Here is a 22,218-nt window from a genome sequence, read left to right on the forward strand (position 1 = left end):
CTTTCTCCACCTAAGGCGCATTTGAAGTTCAATGTCGATGCCGCAATGTCAAAGAGAAGACATAAGGGTGCAAATGGTGTTACCTGTCGTGATGCACGGTGGTTTGAAACTCTTCGGGGCTTCATGGTCATATATCTCTTGAGAGGTTTTACTGTCTTTTATCGTAAATCTTGTAACTCTATCTTTGATTCTCTCACACTTATGGTTTCTTTATGAGTAATTTGGAATATGTCACATATCACTTTGGCCTAGTTGATGATTCTCACCAAGAATTTGATCGCCCACCTCCTGGTTGTCATCGCTCAATCACTTCCTTTTTCCACTAAGTGATTGCTTATGGACCTTAGCGTACGATCTGGGCTGTTCAAGCCTGTCCACCTTGTTGAACTTTTTGAGGCTTAAGGCGCCAAGCAATACACTTATGGCTTATGTATAGTGCTGAAGGTTTTGCTCTTGTTTGGAAGTGAGCTCTTTGTCTTCATCTGGTAGCTCAAAATATGTATACACAATCTTCCAAATACTTGGATGAAGATAGATTAAATACAATTTTATTTTATACCTCCAATCGGCATAGTGTGTGCCATCAAAGTATGGTGCACACCCGGATGACACGTAGATGTAAGAGTTAAATGCATTCAACTTATCAAAATTAAATTCAATTGCAACTCCCTTACCCATACTGTTGCTTGATGTCTCATCCTTCGGACTCCTAGGCTCTTCGTACTTTTCTCCCCAGATATCGACATCTTAAAATTCTCCAAACGATTAATCCTTATAGGAGATTAAGCTTTGATAGCAATTGAAAATGATCTGATGTCGCCTAGAGAGGGGTGAATATGCAGAACCTGAAAAATTAACAAACTAAACGTAGCGGATCAGCAAATACAGATTCTTCACATATTTTTCCAGAACCTTCGCAAATATACGGAGGTTCCGCAGAAATCTGCGGATACTTAGGATATTTCTGGGAGAACTTAAATTGATGCCTATGCAACAACAACATGAATCAAATCCACGAATTACCAAGCACCAAAGAATATGTTCCAACCTATTTCTCCAAGTACCTACAGTTCAAATCTCACAAAGAGATAGATCGAGTCGAAACCCTTAAAATCAATAGGAACAAGAATATACAACAAATCACAAGAGATTGATAAATGAGACATAAGGATTTGTTCACCGAAATTCGATCACTCCACAAAAAAGTGTCTACGTCTCCATTGAGGTGCTCACAAAGAGCCGGATTTCTTTTAACCCTTTTCTCACTCAAGCAACCACAAATATCGAGCTATGGTTGTTTACTCAAATTTGCAGGGGTGATACAAACGTCCTGGGGCTCACCATAAGATTGAAAGCTCAACGGGCGACGTCTAGCTGTCTAGGTGGACAAACAACCAAGAGTAACAAATGTGAAATCACCGGCTTGACCAAGAAAACGAATACTCAAAGGATGAATTTGAATCTTACTAGCACTACTCCTTACTCTCACTCAATCCTAGACAAGATTTCACCTAGAATATAAAGGAAATTGGAGAGGGAAGCTTTGAATGCTCTTGGGCTGCTTGTCTCAAGTTAGGTCGAAATGAATGAGCTAGGTACTGTTAGAGAGGGGGGTGTGGGGGTATAAATACTCCACACTCAAAAACTAGCTGTTACACATGTGAAAATGCAGACACTCCGTAAAAGTGTGGACCTTCCGTACACACTTAGTTAACCTAAACTCCGCTAAAGTGCGGATTATTTGTAAAAATACGGACATTCCGTGTTTACACATTTTTAAAAGATTAAAGCTAACCTAGGTGCAAGTGTTATGTTCGATGTGTCTTTCATAGGTTTGTTAGATCTTTTAAGCATTGTTTCTACATAAACAAGTAAATTTTGTATCCTTCTTAATAGTACGATATCCTAAACTCAATTTTAAAAGATAAATAAATTTAAAACTATAAGATCCATGTGGCGCTTTTCTTTTTTCTTTTTTAGATCACCATACGTCAAATTCTTACTTGATTGAATTACACATGTCCATACTTTATAAAACTCATTAGTTATTTAATTGTTTTGTCATTATCATCAAAATCTACTTAAAGGCCTAGATGCACTTTCAGATAGGCCCTAGAAAATATTATTGTTATGATGTATGTCTTTTTGTCATGTGTGAAACTCTATGTGACTTCAGAAAGATCTATAAACTATGATGAATTCTGTAAACTGGAAGCATGTGTTGTACTAATGTGGTTGTGTTGTGTGGCACTATCTAGCTTGTCATATGGATCATATAGCTATGTCATATTGCTCTTGTGGTAAAAAAATTTGCGACATTGTATTGCTGGTACAAACTGACAGAAAACATTGCTCAAGTGGTCATGAACAAATTGTTCAACTAGCCAAAAGACCAATTCATTGCTACCATCATCACATAAGCATTGTCTGCATCCAAAAAAATATCCTCACAAGGGAAACACATAGTCTGCATCCAAAAGATTACATAAATTGTTCAACTGAACCTACTTTACCATGAACAACACAACAAGGATCAGATTGGCAGCCATCATCACTTGCATGGACTTCCCCTAGCCGAGTATATTGTCCATCTTTGCTTCCAACACAATGTCCCAAGCCTTTCCAACAGCAATCTTCATCTTCATCTCAGCAGTTTTGTTCTTCAACGATGCAATATCTTCCTTGAGGTCAGCAATATTCTCCAGGACTCGAGGAAATGCATCAAGGACTTGGGTCGAATCAACACTTAGCTCGCCAATTTAGTGTAGGCAATCCTCGTACTCAGGATACCACTTGTGAAATAAGCAAGCATTAGAAATTTGAAACATAAGAAGAAGATAAATGCATCTTTAACCAAGTAAGTGATAGTAGCAGTGAAACCCTAATACCCATTTCACCCACAATTGACAAAGAAATTTAGAAATTAGTGAATCTAACTTATCCCAGCCTAGTTCCGCGGATATTTGAATATCTCCTTGCCGTAGTTCGTGTTAGGCATGGTCATGAGCTCGATAACGTTGGCTTTCTTACAAATGGGGGCACCCAATGAGAGGCAATCTGGTGAGCTCCAGACAAGACTTTGACGATGATGACTTTGAGAACTTACTCCTAGAGAACGTCGTTGTTGCCACCAAGAAATCATCGCTGTTGCGGTCACGAGAGTGAGAGAGATGGGGAAGAAGATGACATGACAATGAATGGGTTGGTTTGGTGCGATCAGCGAGGATTGCATCCAGCCTTGAGTCTGTGCCCATGGGCAGAAGGGTAAAATTGTGCTTGGTGCCATGTTGGGGGGGGGGGGAGAGAGAGAGAGAATGGCAAACGGGCGACAATTCATGGGGATCGGATGGCAAAATGTTAAAGTTTCTAGGAACGATGGCATTTGAGAGCTTGCCATCCGGAGTGATGCCAAAAAGTTAAAAACCCATGTTAGAAGAGGTACTTGTGTTGGGATCTTGAGCTCGTCAATAAGTGCATAATGATGTGGCACAATAAAATCACTCTCAATGCTAGTTTTTAGATATTAATTAGATATCAACCTAAGTAAAAAGATAATGTGACAAATAATTTAAAGATGAGAGATAAAAAAAACTTATTTCTTATAGAAAAAACTAGTTCTTTAAGTAATCCTATATTATTGTGAGACAATAAATTGTATTGAGATATCTCAAGAAACTAGCACGACATATGCATATATTGTAAGCTCGTTTTTTAACAGTAATTTTTACCCTCTCTTTCCTCTTAGACATCACTCAAGAAACAAGACATTGAGAGTGCCTAAGCACCCTCTTTAAATACATCCTGCATTGTTGATGTCTTTAAGAGATCAAGATATACTTCTAACATTTGCTAGTCGTTTTTTGATGGCTCAGTGGTGGGTTTCGCCAACCAGAAACTCTTTATCATTACGCCCACCACAGAGAACAGGACGATGGCAGAAGGGGTGACCACTGTCATTTATGCACCCAAATTAAGCCCATGCACAATACCTTTCGTTTTTGTTTTCTCTATATCTAAGAATCCAGAAGAAATTTGCATTTTTAATTTACTCAGTTATTGTGGCACAAATTATATTATACCAATTGACCTCGTGATCTAAGATATGTATCTGGTTTGCGGTTAGCTATTCTCCGAACTACCGACCCTTTCGACTCAAAAAATTTAGGAGCTAATTATTTAAGCAGATTAAAGCCATCCATCCATAGATTTGGGTAAAACATTTTATTTTCCATGAGGGAATAATATTAACCCTGATCACAAGGTAAATATACAATATTCCTATTTAGTACAGCTTCTGCTTACGCAGAATTTGGTTTGTGAGAGAAGCTAGTGAAAGGCAGCTTCTGCTTGCTAGTTTGATCTCAGCTTCTGCTTACTCATAGTCTACTACCTGCAAGCAGTAGCACTAAAAAACGGGAGCACACAAAGGTCAACATTCTGACTTGGAGTGTAACCTAGCTAGCTAGAGTAGACTAAGAATAGGTAGGTCCTCGGGGAAGTGCACTTCTATAGAAATCTACACACATTCTTCACTTGCCACACCTAGAGTCTGTTTGTTTGGATTGTAAAAGCTGAATTATGATCATAATCCAAAAGCTAAAACAAACAGCTGGATGGTGATCACGATCCAAAAGTTGAAACAAATAACTGGATTATAAAAGTTGGATTGTGATCACAATCCAAAAGCTGAAACAAACAACTGGTTGTAAAAGCTGGATTGTTATAATTCAACGCACAGATTGTAACAATTCAGCAATTCACCTTCTACCAGATTGTAACAATTCATAATCCAGCTTTTACAATCTAGATTTTATAGTTCAGTTTCTTATAATCTACAATCTATGGGCATGTTTGTCCCCTCCCCCCACCCTCTCCTGGATTGTGGATTATGGATTATGGATTGTGGATTATAGAAGCTCACCTTGGGTGAATTGTGGATTCTGGCACAATCCAGATATAGATTTGCAGAATCCACTTCCAGAATCAGCCTGTTTGCTTCCACAATCCAGATTTCACAATTCAGAATCCAGAATTCAAGGGAAACAAATAAGCCCTATAAGCTGTTTTCACAATATCCAGCTGAAACAAACAAGCCCCTAGCCTCCTCCTCTTTTCAATCTTCTGCTGCAGTGTAAAACATCATGGCCATACATGCCGCTCGAAGGAGGAAGGAGGGAGGAATGAAAAGAAAGAAAAAGGAAGTGGAGATGGAGGTGGAGGATGAAGAAGAGAGCTACCCATGGAGTCTGCCTCTGCCAGCACTGAGGGTAGTTGTATATGCATGCTAACATTCCCAAGATTAATTTCTAGTTTTGAAAACCCTAGCTATTCCTAGCTGCTATCTAGTCCTGCTCAGGGTTCATGTTACCGATCGCCGGTTGGTAACCGAGGTGCAGCGGTAATCGAAAAGTCGTGATAACCGCTCGAATTTTGAATAAATTTCAGACAAAATTCATTTGAAAAAAATTTAAATTTTAGGAAAAAAATTCGTGAATTTAGCCTCTCGGTAACCGGTCGAATTGGATCGGTTACCGAGTTATTTTCTCGATTTATCTAGAGGTTTTCTTGAATTTTCTACATTATCGATAACCCCTCGGTTTTATCGGTAACCGCTCGGTTTTCTTGATTTATCGAACGGTTTTCTCGATTTTCAGTGAAGTTCAACAAAAACCCAAAAATTATCTCAATCTTGTAAAATCAATAATTAATTCATCTGAGCTTCAAATCAAGTGAAACAAATTTTGTTGGTTTTCTTGTAACATGATCTACATGATAAAATTATTTATACTCATAAATTTTTTTCAAAATTGTCTATGAGAAAATGTATTTTTTAAACAAAGTCAAATACATAGTTTACTCTTTGCTAATCCAAAAATCATGAAACTAATTTTTTTGTCTTCTTACATGATCCTATGTCTTTTAAAAATACATGAACTCATGAATGAGTTATTGTAACATGCAGGATTGTGTAAATATGTTGCTACTAGATTGATTCATAACTGACCCATCACACCTCAAAAATTAGTAAAACCACTTTTATTAGTTTATTTATACTATGATTTACATAGAAAAAATAATAGTAGATATGAAAAAGTTAATTACAGTGTTGTTCTTAACATATTCACTTTATGCTTGTGAAATTTGTAAAAATCATAGAGAAATTAATAAAACTCTAAATAAAGTGAAATCAATTTTAAAGATCCTCTTAAGATACATTCTACATAATAAAAGCATGTGTTTTAATGTTAAGCTTTTCCTTAATATGAGTTAATAACTGAGCCGCATGCTTCAACTTTTTTCATTTTTTTTAAAACTTTCTCCCTATAAAATATGATGCAAACGACATTATTTTTGAATTGTTTTCACAGAAGGTCTTAGAATTATGTCTAATTTTTTAAGGATTTTTTTCGAATTTTTTTATTTTTTCAAATTTTTTGAATTCAAATTCGGTTACCGTTCGGTTTCTGAAACCGAGCCGGACCGAGATACCCGGTTATCGCAAATTTTTGTTGGTTACCGACGAATTTTTGAACCGTGGTCCTGCTTCGACTATCATCGACCAATCCGATCACTAGCACATTAATTCAACTTCAATTGATCCCCTGCATGTATGCTTAAGGTTCATCAGTATAGATATAGGATCACCCTAGCTAGCTCTAGGATCCAGCTTTGACAAGAATGTTTAAGAGTCTTTTCCAGGTATAGGATGTGAAAAAGCAACTGATCTAGTTAGTGGCTAGAAAAATGTGTGCATGAACCAGTCGATAAAAACCACAAAATCAACAACACCACATTATAATAAAGAGCAATACTAGAATATAAAAACGAAATGTATTTATCTGAATTTATTTGTGTCACGCTCAAAACATATAGATTATTAAGCCAGTGCACACGACAAGAAAGCAGCATGCATGGATTCACCAAAGAAAAATAATTGCTCTAAAGAAATGGCAACAAGTAAAATTGCAAGCCAGAAACCATCTAAATTAAAACGACTCAGCATCTAGCAACTAGCATGCATGAGCAACGAAAAACCTCTCGCGATCAAACAAATTAAGCGCTTGCAGTATACTTGTACTGCATCATGAAACTGATCATGGATATACTCATACTGCATGAAACCATGCATCTAAAACAAATTAAGCCAAATAATTAACCAAGGTCAATACGCATGCATATGCTTCATGCATGAAGCTGATCGCCATCGTTGTCGTCGATCATGCATCTAAGCTACTAGTTGTGAGAGGGAGGGTGCGCCTTCGGCAGCTCATAGTCGACGTCCGCCCTCCTCTCCTCCTGGTCCGTCGCGGTGGCCTCCCAAGATGACCCTCCCTCGCCACCGCCGCCGAGGTCCCCTCCTCTTGCTTCCCCGTACCCGCCGTCGACCTGCCACGACGACGGCGATGGCGACGGCTTCATAGCCGCGCTGATCTCCTTCTCCGGCGCCGGCCGCACGACCTCGACGCCGCGGCTCACCTCCACTGTCGGTGGCGGCGGCGGCCCTCCCTGCTGCGCCGTCATCGCATAGTAATGCAGACGGTAGGACAGATCCTGCATGCAGTGCGTGCACAAAAACAATCGCGTGCGCGCTTGATTATTAACACTTCAACACAGCGTGCATGGAGAGCAAGTACAGAACGAACTTTAGTCGGCGTGTACGCTTGTCGGCGTCTGGGTACCTTGGCAATGCGGCGGTGATGATCATGGCTCGCCGGCGAAGAAGCATGGACGTCCGCGGGGAGGAGGAGGCGGTGGTTCCGGCTGGTGGCATCGCACGCGGAGGCGGACAGGTGTAGGAGGAAGAGGAGGAGGTAGGCCAAGAGCATGGCGGCTGCTGCTGCTGCGATGATCTTGATCTCTCTCTCTCTCTCTCCCGCGGTCCGGCCTCTGTTTCTCCTGCGATGATTTTTCTTTTTTGGAACTCCGGTGTGTTTGGATCGTCTTTATCTTGGTCTGTTTCGAGTTTTGAATAGTGATGAGCTTTTGCAGGCTCGGACTAGTATTCATAGTCCTTGACGGACTTGTAATCTAACCAATTAACGCTAGCTGGCTATGTATTAAGTACGTCTTCAATAATACCTGTCAGGTAGCTCTACGACGTTTATTTTAGATTTTTATCTACTTGATGAAGAGTACCAATAAGAGATAAAAATTAAATTACTAACTAATGGATAATTTACTTATTTAATTTATTGATTTTACAATCTACTGTATTTAAGCCTACATTAATTTTATTGACAAGGTTATATTTAAGTTATTAAAGATGTTGTCTGTAGTATTATTTATTGGTGTCATACACAGCTCTTATAAATATCAGCTATCTATATTGTTGAAGATTCTCTTAGGGGTTCGGTCGAGGTTTACGACGTTTATACTAACTTTGTTCTCTTTTAGATGTCGTTTTAATCTTTGATACATAGAACAAGGTTATAATAATAATTTTTTTATGTATGATATGTTTATCGCTCTTAATTTATCTAACATTCAATCAATAGCATATAAGCCACCAATTCATCGTACTTATTGAATCAAAACTCTATTTTACAATAGCCTTTAATATGCGAATTCTAATAAAATATCACTTAAAAACGTAAAACGACATCTATTTAAGAACAAAATTAAATTTCTAAAATAATATCTATTTATGAACGGATGTAGTATTATATTTTTATCTACGTGGATGAAGAGTACCAATAAGAGATAAAAGTGAAACTACTAACTAATAGATAATCTACCTATTTAATTTATTGATTATACAGTTTACTGTATTTAAGCCTACATTAATTTTATAGACAAGGTTATATTTAAGCTATTAAAGATGTTGTCCGTAATATTATTTATTGGTGTCATGCACATCTCTTATAAATATCAGCTATCTATATTATTGAAGATTCTCTTAAGGGTTCCGTAGAGGTTCATAGATAAAAAAATTTCCTTCAAATTCTTGCACTAAGCATCTTCAACAGTATAGATAATAAAAATGTGACCCAAATAGTACTATAGGTAACAAGAGTTTGACCTATCATCTCCAACTATAATGTTAAAGCATCTCTAACAATATAGATAACAAAAGTTTAATCTATCAACAAATAGCACTATAGATAACTAATAATAGCACTATCTAGAAATTTAATATAACCCATATAAAATCTTTACTACGTAAAAAATACGTAGTGATCATTCCAAGACAGACAGAACATCCTGACTTACTACCTGAATCCCGCATGGGCCAGCGTCCCCACATGGGCCGCCTGCTCCCGCATGGGCTAGCACCCCCACCTGGGCCACCCCCACATGGACCATGCGCACCAGCTGCAAGGCCGCCTTGTGACCGCATGGGCCATGCGCCAAACAACTGGGCTATGTGAGCCTCACGCCCCACGCCCCCACGCGTCAGGCTACACTGGGCCAAGGCCGATTCCAACACAGCAGCCTTGCATTTTCTTTTCTCCTGTTCGAACATCATTTGAGCAGTACCTCAACAGCTAATACACACACATACATGAGCTCCTCAGCCACTTACATGTAGCTCCCTCTTTTTTTTATTCCTTTTCCTTTTATTCCATAGCGCGTGGGCACTTATGGTCCATAAAACACTTCCTCATGCCACACGTTTTGTAACGCAATCCTGTATGATGTTATCGTGTGTAAATTTTTGGCTCCCGTTATAACACACCTACATTTAACTACTAGACTATAATATCATTATATTTAATAAGTATACTAAGTCACTCCATGACCTATAGCTCTATCTCAAACTTCACCCAAACCTGCCAGGCAGCCAACCACGTGCCGCCTCCAACCCTACATGAGTGTCACCGCCGCCTGCTCCGGCCAGTCGGCCGCCGTCCTTTGTTGATGCCAACGATGCCACCCACCAGAGAAGTGCCTTTCAAATCAAAGTCTCTGCACCGCTTTCTCTTGGAGCCGCCGCCGCCACCGCCGATGTTGCTGCTATCAACGCCAACCCCAGCACAGGTCAGATAACTGGCCGCCGCGTGCTACCACTTAATATTCAGGAGTGCAGGTCATATAACTGGCCGTTTTGTCTAGCCTGAACTCATTAATGCTCTTTTAGTTTCCTTTCTTTGATGTCACATTGACACCGCTATCCAAAGTTAGCAGGATTCAGCATCAAATTGTATTACATAGTGCCAACATAACAAACGATGTGATCGATGAAAACCATTGTGTTCTAGCTCAATAAAATTTGGAATGTAGGATGTTGGGTTGCAACAGTGCTGATTTCGAAAGATAGACTCGGCTTGGTCAGTAAGTTTTAGTTCAGATAAGAACAGGACAACAGTTCAAGCTGTGGTGATTCACATACATAAGCATTGGTAGATGCAATATTTGGGACATGATTTTGAGGTAATCATTTTCATGTCGGGAATAGTGTGCTTAGCTAATCCTACTTCTGCATTGTTCACAATCTGGATGAGCATTTCCTGACAATATGATATTGTAAAGCATTTTATATTAAGTTCATTCACATCTGCCTCGTGCAAAAGAGACATAAGGAAACTTGTTTTACTAGCAGCTGACTTTTCCGTCATATTTTTCCCACTCGCATATTTTAACATGTTATGTATGTTTGAATTGCAGGAGAGGAGAAAGAGAAGGAGAAACAGAGAAAGAAGAAGCATAAAGTGGTTCAGATATGAATTGTGATGAATTATGCTGATAAATTGTAAGCTGAGTGTACGTGACATATGTGATTGTATGTCGGTGTGTGACTATGTCTATATGAGATTTAGTGACTATATTTCATGTTGAGTACTAGAATTTGACATAGCGATGTATCACATAATAACACATTACCGTACCAGACGAGGAATGCTAAAATAAGAAAAATGTAAAATTAAAATTAAAACAATAAGAAGTAATATTAGTTTATCATAAGACGCATCATGCCCCTACTTCTCTTTATAATTTCTTGATTTTTTTTACACAAATATTCCATCCGTCGAAAGTATATTAGGTTATCCGTCGGAGGATATCTAATATAGCATTCTTTAATTAACATACTATCAATAAACAATTAACATAGGCATATAGATGTCACGGTAGGTGAGAAAAACATCGACTCGGGAAAACACTACCACGACTAAATAAAAAACATCTCTCCGAGACATCATCTATATTCAATTGGAAGAATTGTTTAGACACATTGGTGAAACCTCAATTCTCAAGTTGGTTACAAGCATACAATCGGACAATTCTAAAAGTTTAAATCAACCAAATGTTTGGTAAACAAATTTCCTGCAACTTTGTTGCAATGATTTCATTTATTACTTGGTTATCATGATCAAATAATTTTTTTTATGTCATTGAATGTTAATATAATTTTTTATTTGTCACTAAAAAATCATGACCTCTTTTATGTTATTACTTAATTTTTTTTCTTTCCCCATCTACTATTGCCGCTATAACGGAGGTGACTACAATGATACTGAATGGATAAAAAAACTAAATTAATGGTATAGAAGAGATTATAATTTTTCCTGTAGTAAATTAAGAATTTCGTTAACACTCAGTGTCACATATAAAATTATCTCTCCATAATCAATCGATGTAGTTTTAAGTAGTCGTAGCAAAATGGATGATTAAGATGATAATAAGAGAAATATAATAGTAATTGTTACTAAGATCAAAGCTGGAAAACCAGAGCCAAATTAATAGTTTTCTTCCTTTCTTTCTCCTTGCCCCTCCTCCCTCTCTCTCTCTTCACCCAGCTCCCGAGATCTCTCCCCTTCTCTCTCTAACTTCTTTGATCCGGCAATGGCTGCCTCCGCCCCAGCCACCGCCGGCGAGCTCCTCCGCATCGACCCCCTGGAGCTCCGCTTCCCCTGTACGCCTCCCTCCCTTCCTCCCGGTTTATTATTTTCTTTTTCTATGGAAAAGATCCCTGTTTTCGTCTTTATGCCGGCGTGAATCGATTGGTTCGTGACCTTGTTGGTGTTTCTTTGTGAGCAGTCGAGTTGAAGAAGCAGATCTCGTGCTCCATGCAGCTGTCGAATCTCAGCGACGACTGCATCGCCTTTAAGGTCCGTTTGTCCTTCGCAGAAAAGTTTTTTGGGTCGTCTTTCCCGTGTGAATTATCTTAGAACCCTAGAAACGGATTGATACCGCGCTGTTTGGGGCTGTTGTGCTACTTGATGGACTTTTAGATGGCATTCCTTGCGGTCTATTTTTTCATGTATCGAATCATCAAATTTGACGAGGCAGTCATCCAAAAATTGGGATCTTTTAGATAGTTCTGCGACGCCATGCCTTCAAATTGGACGTTTACATACGCTGAAGGGCAATTTGCACGATTCAATCATCTTAGATTATTTCTTTCTCGAGTACTGCATTTCTATTGCTCAGTTGTCAACACTTGCAGTATTAAGTATTGAATATCTGTTAATAATTCCTTCAAACAAAATATATGTTATGAAGGTTTAATACATAGAGGGATCATATTGTTTTCCAACGGTACCCAACTGTTATATTGTAGTCTAAACGCCACATCCAAAAAAGTTGACCTTTGGTTGGGCACTGTGATTTAGTTTCTTGTTGGAATTTGCAATAAGGCTATTTCTTTGTTTCTCTTGCCATTGTCACAACAACTTAAAGCCTTTTTTTGTTTAACTGCTTAATAAAGTTACTGGAATTATTAAAGCTATTTGTAATGCAGTGTCTGTAGTCCAATCTTGAAAAGAGTAACATGGATTCAAGGAGGTGTCGTCGCTTTTATATACTTTACATTTTTTTAGTATAGTATTTCCTTCATTCTTTCAGGTGAAAACTACAAGCCCAAAGAAGTATTCGGTGCGGCCCAACACAGGGGTTGTCTTGCCTCGGTCTACCTGCGATGTCGTCGGTTTGTGACTCTTAGCATTTAACCATTTACCCCAAACAATCCTATGTTTAGTGCTTTTTTTTAATTTATCTGTACTGTTGCAGTGACAATGCAAGCACAGAGGGAGGCCCCACCTGACATGCAGTGCAAAGATAAGTTCCTAGTCCAGAGCGTTGTTGCACCCCCTGGTATAACCGTGAGGGATGTCACGGGAGATATGGTAATGTTTATGTCTTATTAAGTATTCTGAATTATCTATTGAAGTACAACATATACAAGGATAGAGGCATCATTGCCAGAATTGATTTTTTTTTTGGGAGCTGTAAAACTTTCTTGCTTGCTAGTGCTCTTTTTCTGAATTGACTTTAGTTGCGCAGCTATGAAATTTTTCGTGCTAATTGTGGTGGTGCTGGCTTGACAGTTTACAAAGGAGTCCGGAAATAAGATGGAAGAGGTCAAATTGCGAGTAACCTATGTTGCTCCTCCACAGCCACCCTCTCCGGTTCCCGAGGAATCTGAAGAAGGTTCCCCATCTAGGGTTTCTGAATCAGAAAACGGTGATGGTCCTGCTGGTGGATTCACCAGAGTAAGTTAATGTAGCTGTTGAACTTCTACCTACCTATTTATCAATTTTTCTTGTTGGGATGGTAATTTATTCGATTGAGATAATTGCAGGCACTGAGAGAACGCATTGAGCCTCAAGAAAAATCTTCAGAGGTCAGTTATTATACTAATTACAATGAGGTTTCATAATGAATCCATTGATGATTTGATTCAGTCACTATTATTTTATTGTCTACTATGGTAATTGAAGCTGGGATCTTGTATACAGCTCACATCTTTTGTGCTCCATTTGTTTCCTCTAGTTTTGTTTCCTGTGGGACACAATCTCTTATGTTCTTGAGTGTTGGTATTGCAGGCTAGTGCTCTGATTTCAAAGTTGTCCGAAGAAAAGAACTCTGCGATTCAACAGAATCATAGACTTAGGCAGGAACTTGTAAGTGCAACATTGCATTTTATTTTTTCTAGCCTATTGCAATTTAGCTTCGTATGCAAATATTGTAAGCTCAAAAGGTAGGGAGCTTATCTAGCACAAAGCACCTGTTAGGTGCTATCATTTTAACCCTTCTCATACAATTTTTTGAAATGGCAAATTGGAATTTATTCCCTTTTGTTAATATTCCACGGATCAATCTTATATCATCAAGAGTTATTGTACTGCTGATGCTACTGTAAGCTTGTTAGCTCAATACTAGTTCCATAAAGTTTGTTGCACCACTTGCTGATGCTACCACCTACACAGTATACATTTTCAAGATTATTAGTCCCTTTTTAATTTAGTATTTTGAAACAAAGTACTTTTCAAATTTCTTCTATTAAACCCAAACTTTGTGTGTGGGGCTCTTTATCTTGGTAGTTGAATAATTATTATTTCTGCTTTTGAATCTTAAACCAGATCATACATTTAATTAAGAGCATCATTATATGCAATTGTATATTTTAGTCCACAATCCACCAAGTAAAGCAGAAGAGATTGCACTGAAAACCACCCAAAGGACAATTTGTCTGGTTCTAGACATGTGGAATATCAAGAATGTTTACTTCTAAGAAACAACTTCTGCTTTATTTATAAGAATATCATTATGTATACTAGAAACCCAAAATAACTCAGTATCATTCTTAGAGGAAAGTAGCTGGACTCATGAGAAATACATGGGACTTAACCTGAGCCCCGCCTAAGAAAGCTGAATACAAGGGTTTCTGAGGTCCTCTTAGAGAAGGAAAATGCATCTGTGACCTCATGATTTGTAATCTCTCGGTGATGACTGATTGATGATATCACTGGCAGAACACCCCATGTAACAAGTCGTCTACTCTAGTGATACAAGGCCTTTGCATGCTAATCTGAACTTTTTTTTCTTGGTAAGAACACGTATAATACTAAAAAAACTGCAGGGCACTAATGAATCCAAAACGGGATGCTAAGATATGTAATCTCGTCTATCCTAAAAGACATAATGCAGATAGAGTACTCTAGGATTTAAACTTATGAAAAAGACAGCTGCATCAAGAACAATTCATTTACTGACATACCTTTCCCTTTCAGAATTTGTAATTCGGTGTTGTCATTTGTTTCTGTTCATGTGGCAGGATTTGGTGAGGCGGGAAATCAGCAAGAGGCGTGGAGGAGGGTTCTCCTTTGTAGTTGTCATAATTGTTGCTTTGATCGGCATGTTCCTTGGCTATCTGATGAAGTCATAATTCTTTCAGGCTGCTCTGTGGTCATATCAAAGGCAACTGGACTTACATTCATGCATGTTTGGGAACTCGAAAAGACCATTCAAATCAGATGTCTTGAATTTCTCCTTTCTGTTTTGTCAATATAGGACTGCGTATGTGAAATGCTGAGCCAGTTTAAGCCTTTCTTTTGTTGTCAATTTCGTTGGGTGAGTTGTGCGTTTGGCTGACACTGTAACTCGGAAAATGCATTAATTGCTTTTGCTCACAGTTTATCCTGTTGACGCGAAATTGCCAAACCTTGTATTGTTGTATGTGTCCTGAATTTGGTGCCTAAATCTGATTTGCCACAAAGTAATCTACTATTCCGTTATCCGGAAGAACAAAGTGATTTGCTTGTTTAGGAAGAAAATGTCAACCATGCAAAAGCTCTGGACAATTTTATCCTCCCTGCATTTATTACCATCAATGCGATTCAAGTTGATAGCAACTTCTCTTGGTGATTTGGCAATTTGTTATATGGCCTTAACCCAGTCTGCAATAGGCACCAGATGATAAATACCCAGAAATGGCTGCAGGCTTTTCTTCAGCCATTATAGTTTTTGATGCAGATATTGCACTTCATGAGTCCAGCAAGAGTTCTACGAACTTTCTAGTTTCAAATTTATCGTCCCAACAAGAGTCAATATACTGCAAGTTTTGTGCATACTTTTATGTGATAACTACAGATTATATTTCAACAAAAAAAAACTGAGAATTGAAGAAATATGAACACCAATGTTTCTTGAATCAACACTTCCCTGAAACCTCAATTCAAAATTTTCTAAATCTTCTTCACACACCGTTTACACGTACACAAGGAGGCCAACATTCCCAGCAAAAGCAGAGTCGGCCATTCCGGTATCATCTTGGTACAAAGGGCCCTTTTTATCTACCCTAACCTAAACAACAATCACAAACAAACCTAAACATGTAGTAATGCAACCAACACAGGCCCGACCTTATTGCCCATTGTATTCACAAGGTGCCTGCAAAGAACCTATATTTGGGCTCTAGAACTTTTGAGGTGTTTTCACCTCTATCTTGTAAACCTGATCTGAGCACACACTTCTATCTTCTACATCTCTTCCTAGATGGAAGGAAAATATTGTCTGAAGTTGCCTGGAGCAAGTCACTCAGCAGCCACATTTCTTTGCCTTCTTACAGTTCAGATCAGGAGCAATCGAAAAGGCGGTGGGAAGCAGCAAACTGCAACTTCTTGCTAGCCGTTCTCCGGAACAACAGAATTCTATAATCCATAGTGCATTAAACTATCTCAAGTGCAACCAGATTGCACTTACACTTCATCTGAGTAGGTATCTTGTGCGCCGGTGGCGTCCATGCTCGAAATGGGGGACACCTTTCCTTTTAGCTCGGCGCAAACAAGCTGTGTCAATAGGAGCCCAGCAAGGAGAGCTGCTGCCATCAACATTGTGAACACAGCACTCCAGCTCTTCGATGAGATGTATCCTGTCAGCAACGGCCCGATGGCAGCGCCGACAGAACCTGTCCCATCAATGATTGCTGTCACGGTGGCCAGTGCCCGGGAGTTGCCATTCAGCGAGCTGTGGGTGCCAAGGTCAGCTGACACTGCAGTTGTGATCAGGGCATAAGGACCATTCACAAACATGCCAGTGACGAACATGAGGCAAATGTTCCACACTATCGACACGCTTCCATATGTGCTGTACAAGAAGAGGGCAGGTATTGCACAATACATGAAGCTAGCAGCTGTGACTGCTCGTGCATTTAAGCGATCGGAGATGTGACCGGCAAGGACTCCTCCCAGCACACCACCAACATCAAAGATAGTTGATAAGCTGCCAGCCATAGCATCGGAGAGGTATTCACTGCCAATAGCTGAAACAAGTAATAACAAGTTATAACAAAAAAAAGAAGGATTCCAACAGGCATTGAATCATCAAATGAAGATAATGTCACACGGATTTGAAGGATGCACAATGAAGACTTACGTGTATGGCTGATGTAGAACGGTAGCCAATACAGGAAGGTGTACGCAACCAATTTGGAGAAGAAGAGGCAAAGAGCAAATGGTGCAACTCCAGGAATCCTCCATGCCTCTAAGAAACCTATTGCCTTATGTTTCACTTCTTGGCCTGGTTCCAAAAGTGGCTCCTTCGCAGTATCCTTCTCAGAGTTTATTTCCTCGCCATCAATGTCTATTTCCATTACATCAGGACTAACTGGCAAGAAACTAAACACAATCAACCCAACCAATGCCATGATAAGGCTGGGGATGGCAAATGACCAACCCCACCCGTACTTCAGCAGGAAAGCAGCAAGCAATGAACCAGCTATGTTCCCAATAGAAGTATGTGCATTCCATATGCCCATAATTAACCCCCTCTTGCTCTTCCCAAACCAGTTTCCAACAACTGCAACAACTGAAGGCCATCCGATTGATTGAAACAGACCAGAAATCATCTGAATAACCAAGAAATAGTAGAAGCTGTGGATATTCAACCAATATCCGGCACCAAAGAGGGTAGTGAATATGGCGGTCCCAAGCATGCCAATTGTCAGAAAGATCCTCAAATCCATGCGATCACCAAGATGCCCAGCGAAGAACATTCCAACAGAATATACAGCAAGGAATGCAACATCCATCTCACCAAGCAATGCTGAACCATCGACAGTGTTAAATGGCAACCAGCCAATGTTAAGAGTTCCGTGTGTGTGAAGCCGTCCCCAGTGAGAGAACCCCACCTTCGTCTGGGGATCAAGCGCACTCTTAACAATGCTTGTTATCTTCCGAGTCATATGAAAGCAAGTGTATGCAAAGAATGTAAGGACCAGGACAAGCGTCTGGTAAGTTCCTAGAGAAACAGCACCCCCAAATAATCGAATACCGGGAGGTTTCCTAATCATCATCTCATGAGACTGAGCCATGAGAACAAAAGGTTTCTTACACAGGTCACAGTGCAGTTAGTGCCAGAGCAGAGAGACACTTCTTGATACAAGAATGATCACCACCTGAAAGCATAAAAGGAGATGTAATTGAGACAATGGGCAAGAGAAGTACATCAATTGCATGCTGAGAATTGAAATAGACAACCGATGTTATGCAGCTCTGAATTAGTAAAATCAATATGCAATCATGCTTAAAAAAAGGAAACAGAAAACCAATGATCCAAATGCAAACTTGTACTATTATTTCAGTTACAATGCAAGGGTGGGGAGAATTAACGCATCAATGATCCAAAGCATTTCAGCATATTTTAGGTAACAAATTGACCCATTTGTTTACTAGCCCAGTTCAACGATTGACCCATTTGTTTACCAGCCCAGTTCAACGATCGCAGGTGCAAGACATCCACTAAAGCACTGAAACGAAAAGTTTGGGCTGAGCGTGTGCGTACTTAGACCCACTATCCTCACCGGTCGTTGCGAAAAGGCAGAAATCTGTTATTCTTCCCTACAATATCAAAGGCCACACCATCTATGACCTTGATCGTGCACAAAGAATTTCATTTTGTATCTCCAGGGCATCAAACTAATCAAAATTTCACCAAATTAATGCTCATGTTGACCCCCTGTATAAGTCCAACTGCATTACTTAGCAACCAATCAACTTAGTCTTGACTCTCAAGTCTAATACAGATAAAAGTAAGAAGCTTGCAAGTGTTTGCAAGTAAAAAAAAAAAAAACCTGATTTGACTCCAATGTCCGCACAAGTTACAAATATTTCGCAAAGTTGAATCAGATGAGCTAAACTATTCTATTCCCAATTCAATAATTATGATATTGTACCTCCCAATTAACAATAAAAAAAGAAATTAGCAACTTCTCCCATCAATCCTGACCAAATCCTTCCCAACTCCCTGCCTCAATCTCCATCCAAAACCCCTCTAAACCCATCGCAGCATCACTTAATTTTTAAAAATTAGGGACTAGCCCCTGCCTTATGAGAAGGCAATCTGTGCAAGCGGGGGGTCGAACCCCGGCTGGTTCGCAGGCACCAAATAAAGAACCAAACGAGATCAACGGGGCAAGCTGCGGATTGAGCCCCGAGCCAGCAACTAACGGACGCAGAAATCAAGAGCCGGGTTCCGGACAGGAACAAACCTCAGGCGGAGCGCGAAGAGGCGACGCCGAGCTGCGCCGGGCGGCGGGCGAGGCGCAGGATCCGGGGGGTGGGCGATTGACCTCGCGGTGCAAATGCGCAGGCGAGGCAACGGGGATCGGGGACGAGGAGGAGAAGAGGGGCGCGTTTCTTGGGCTGCTGTTCTTGAGCGCGTTTCGGGTGGTGCGAAGTCTTGGAGCGAGGGGGCTTGCTCCCATTTATTCCTTTATTCTGACGCCTCGTCGGGCTTTTCTCCGCGTTCACGGTGCTGCCCATGGACCGAAATGCCCTCGGCCCTCGTGGTGCATCTGCTGCAGGTAGCCAAGTACAGTAGTAGTTACCGACACCACAGGACTACAAGAGAGAGAGAAAAAAATACTCTGACTGACATCACCATTCACGACGCTATTAGTTTAGCACTGACAGTTTTGTTGCTAGCAGATGAATTCAAAGTGCCATTTCAAAACTTGTCTGTTTCTGCATCCAATGCCCTTTGAACGTTGGAGGAGTACGAGGATCCGTCTGAAAGGATTTTGGATTCTTCTAAAAATGTTTTTAAATAAAAATAAAATTACTTTATGTAATTATTTGATTAGTTAGATAGTTCTAATTCTCAAGAGAAAATAACAGTTGTAAATGGAAAAAAAGTAATTTAGAAACGGGAGAACCATATTTTACATGTTTCTTCCTCACGGTGTAAATAAGAAAAATACTTTCTCCCATTTTGAATTTGAATCACTTGTCAAAAGTATCATTTAGCAGGGATTTGACTCATTCCAACTAGAATCCCAAACGTTTGTTCCATCCAAACTAGCCATGAATACCAGAGTTTCATGTGTTGTTTTTTTCGGATGCTGGTACTTTCTAAGTTTTGGTGTACCTTTGACCTTTGAGAGAGTCATAGTAAAATCGGTGTTAGAGATGTTTCCTAGAAGTATGACACTATATATATAATACAGGATTAATTTGGTGCCACATGCTTTCGAACGATGATACTTCAACGAAGCTGTGACTGCTACGTTTTAAAATACCACTGTATTAGGGATGAAGCTGAAACATACCTTTCAATGTGTTTGTCAGGGATGAAGCACACTCTTTAACACTCTTGATCTCAACTTTTACCCCTGTCATTTTATTTATTTGGAGCCAATTACTCACTCCAGTTAAAAATACATAACTTTTTTTTTATGATTTTAGACATACAACTTTGACCTCTATTTTTTATTATAATAATATAGTTATAAGATCTAATAAAAATATAATATTATAAAAATATTTTTTAAGATAAATCTATACTATGATTTTTATATTTTCAAACTAAATATTTTAAAATTTATCGAAGGACAAAAATTTAAAATTTTGATTAGATTCTAGTTAAAACGTCGAGTATTTATTGATCGGCTCCCAGGATCAGGAGGGCAACGTTGAAATAAACAGCGAGAGGGCAGGCTAGAGTTGGAAGCCAGGAACAGTAGGGGATCCATGGCCTCCGAATATTCCATTCCCGCTACGGGAATTATACCTTGCCCGCCGTGCGAATTTTCCCCTCCCGCCGCATCGCACGTGTCCGTCGCCCTGCGGGCGGCCACAGGACGGGCCACACGGACCGGGTTGTCATCGAGGTCGGCTTGACCTAGAATGGTCAAACTGGCCGGTCGGGCGCGTCAGGGTGGGGCCCGCTTCATCCGACTCGAACAGTGCCTGCCAGTGGGTCACGTCGGGGAGTGGCCCCGGGGAAGAAAATAATCCTCCTAAACTTGGCCTCGTCGATTATTTTCAAAAAGAAAATAATCTTACAAGACATGGTCTAATATACATAGGGTCTGAATTTAATTTATAATATGATATGTGATAAAAATTATCATACATTTATGATAAATATAAATAAAATTATAAATGATGAAAAAAATAAATTATCATATATAACCTTATAAATTATGTCTAGATTCTGAATGCATGACACCATTTCTTTCATGATTATTTTCCTGATAGAGAAAGTCCGGACCTGGCCCCGATCTTCTGCGCCGAGCATGCCTGCTTCCCCGAGCGGCCACACGTTTCCGGACACCCCGTTGTGTTTCCCGATGTGCATACCGCATGTGGCGTGTGCGCTCAAGGGTTTCTTGCTTCCAAGAAAGCCACCCGACATCCAGATTGGGTTGCAGCTGGACAGCCACCAATCGATTTTTTTTTTCTATCGGTGGTATTGGTTGCTTATTTGTCTATCAGTGGCTGCTAGCTATATTTGACTTATCTCTTATATTATATATCCAATAATTATTTCATTTGCGCAGACTCGTACTTCATTTAGCTAATAGGGATGGATTTGGCGATTACTATCTCGACAAATGGATTTGCACTTTTGCCTCTCTCTTTTTTACTCTTTATGTAAGGTAGTAGAGATGTATTTTTTTCGTATGGTGTGTGTTTGGGACTGAGCTTGCTAGAATATGGTATTTGAGACTTGAAACTTAGTGTAACTTTCTACTCTTTGTGCTTTCTCTTATTTGTCTTTATTTTATGGTAAAGTCGCTTCGTTAAACGTTGAGATCTAATTTGATAATATTGGACGGGATCTCAAGAGCTGCTATGAGTAAGATCACGTGTGTGCAAACTCCAAAAAGAGGAAGAACATGTATGCGTGGTGTTGTTCTCAAGCTATTAAAAATATCAGTTCATTTGTCCAGCGTTATATTATTACGAATATGTTTTGGTCAATAATATTATCTTGTGATTTTTTTTTTTACTTTCATGATAAAACACGGCCATTTAACTAAGTATATGTTGAAGATAGGGAGACAGAGCGACGGATGCAAGCGTGCACTCTAGACGACCTGTATCTGTACAGACACAGCAAACGTGCATGAATCATGATGGTAATGCCAATACGTATGGTTACGTGACAATGCATGCACCGGTTGAAGACTTGATCACCTTGATTGAGAGTGAAGTGTGGCCTCATTCTCAGACCGGAGAAATTGGCGATCGATGATGTGATGCGGCCGTTCCAGAA

The 22,218-nt window shown here is 39.6% G+C and overlaps 2 protein-coding genes across 2 annotated transcripts; one reads left to right on the plus strand and one right to left on the minus strand.

Annotated features, from left to right (window-relative positions):
- The first annotated feature begins 11,655 nt into the window (after nt 1-11,655).
- Nucleotides 11,656-15,357, plus strand: LOC133896219 (vesicle-associated protein 1-1-like). The gene is made up of 8 exons (XM_062336778.1): nt 11,656-11,851; nt 11,977-12,047; nt 12,784-12,865; nt 12,949-13,064; nt 13,266-13,430; nt 13,520-13,561; nt 13,764-13,841; nt 14,996-15,357. Exons 1-8 carry the CDS (start codon nt 11,782-11,784, stop codon nt 15,104-15,106), a joined length of 735 nt encoding a protein of 244 aa, XP_062192762.1. The 5' UTR covers nt 11,656-11,781; the 3' UTR covers nt 15,107-15,357.
- Nucleotides 15,358-15,848: 491 nt separating this feature from the next.
- Nucleotides 15,849-19,408, minus strand: LOC133896218 (putative glycerol-3-phosphate transporter 1). Its single transcript, XM_062336777.1, has 3 exons — nt 19,208-19,408; nt 17,095-18,115; nt 15,849-16,981 (listed from the first exon to the last, which is right to left on the minus strand). Exons 2-3 carry the CDS (start codon nt 18,029-18,031, stop codon nt 16,419-16,421), a joined length of 1,500 nt encoding a protein of 499 aa, XP_062192761.1. The 5' UTR covers nt 18,032-18,115; nt 19,208-19,408; the 3' UTR covers nt 15,849-16,418.
- Nucleotides 19,409-22,218: the final 2,810 nt, after the last annotated feature.

The sequence above is a fragment of the Phragmites australis genome, chromosome 16 (genome assembly GCF_958298935.1).
Source record: "Phragmites australis chromosome 16, lpPhrAust1.1, whole genome shotgun sequence".
NCBI classification, from domain to species: Eukaryota; Viridiplantae; Streptophyta; class Magnoliopsida; order Poales; family Poaceae; genus Phragmites; species Phragmites australis.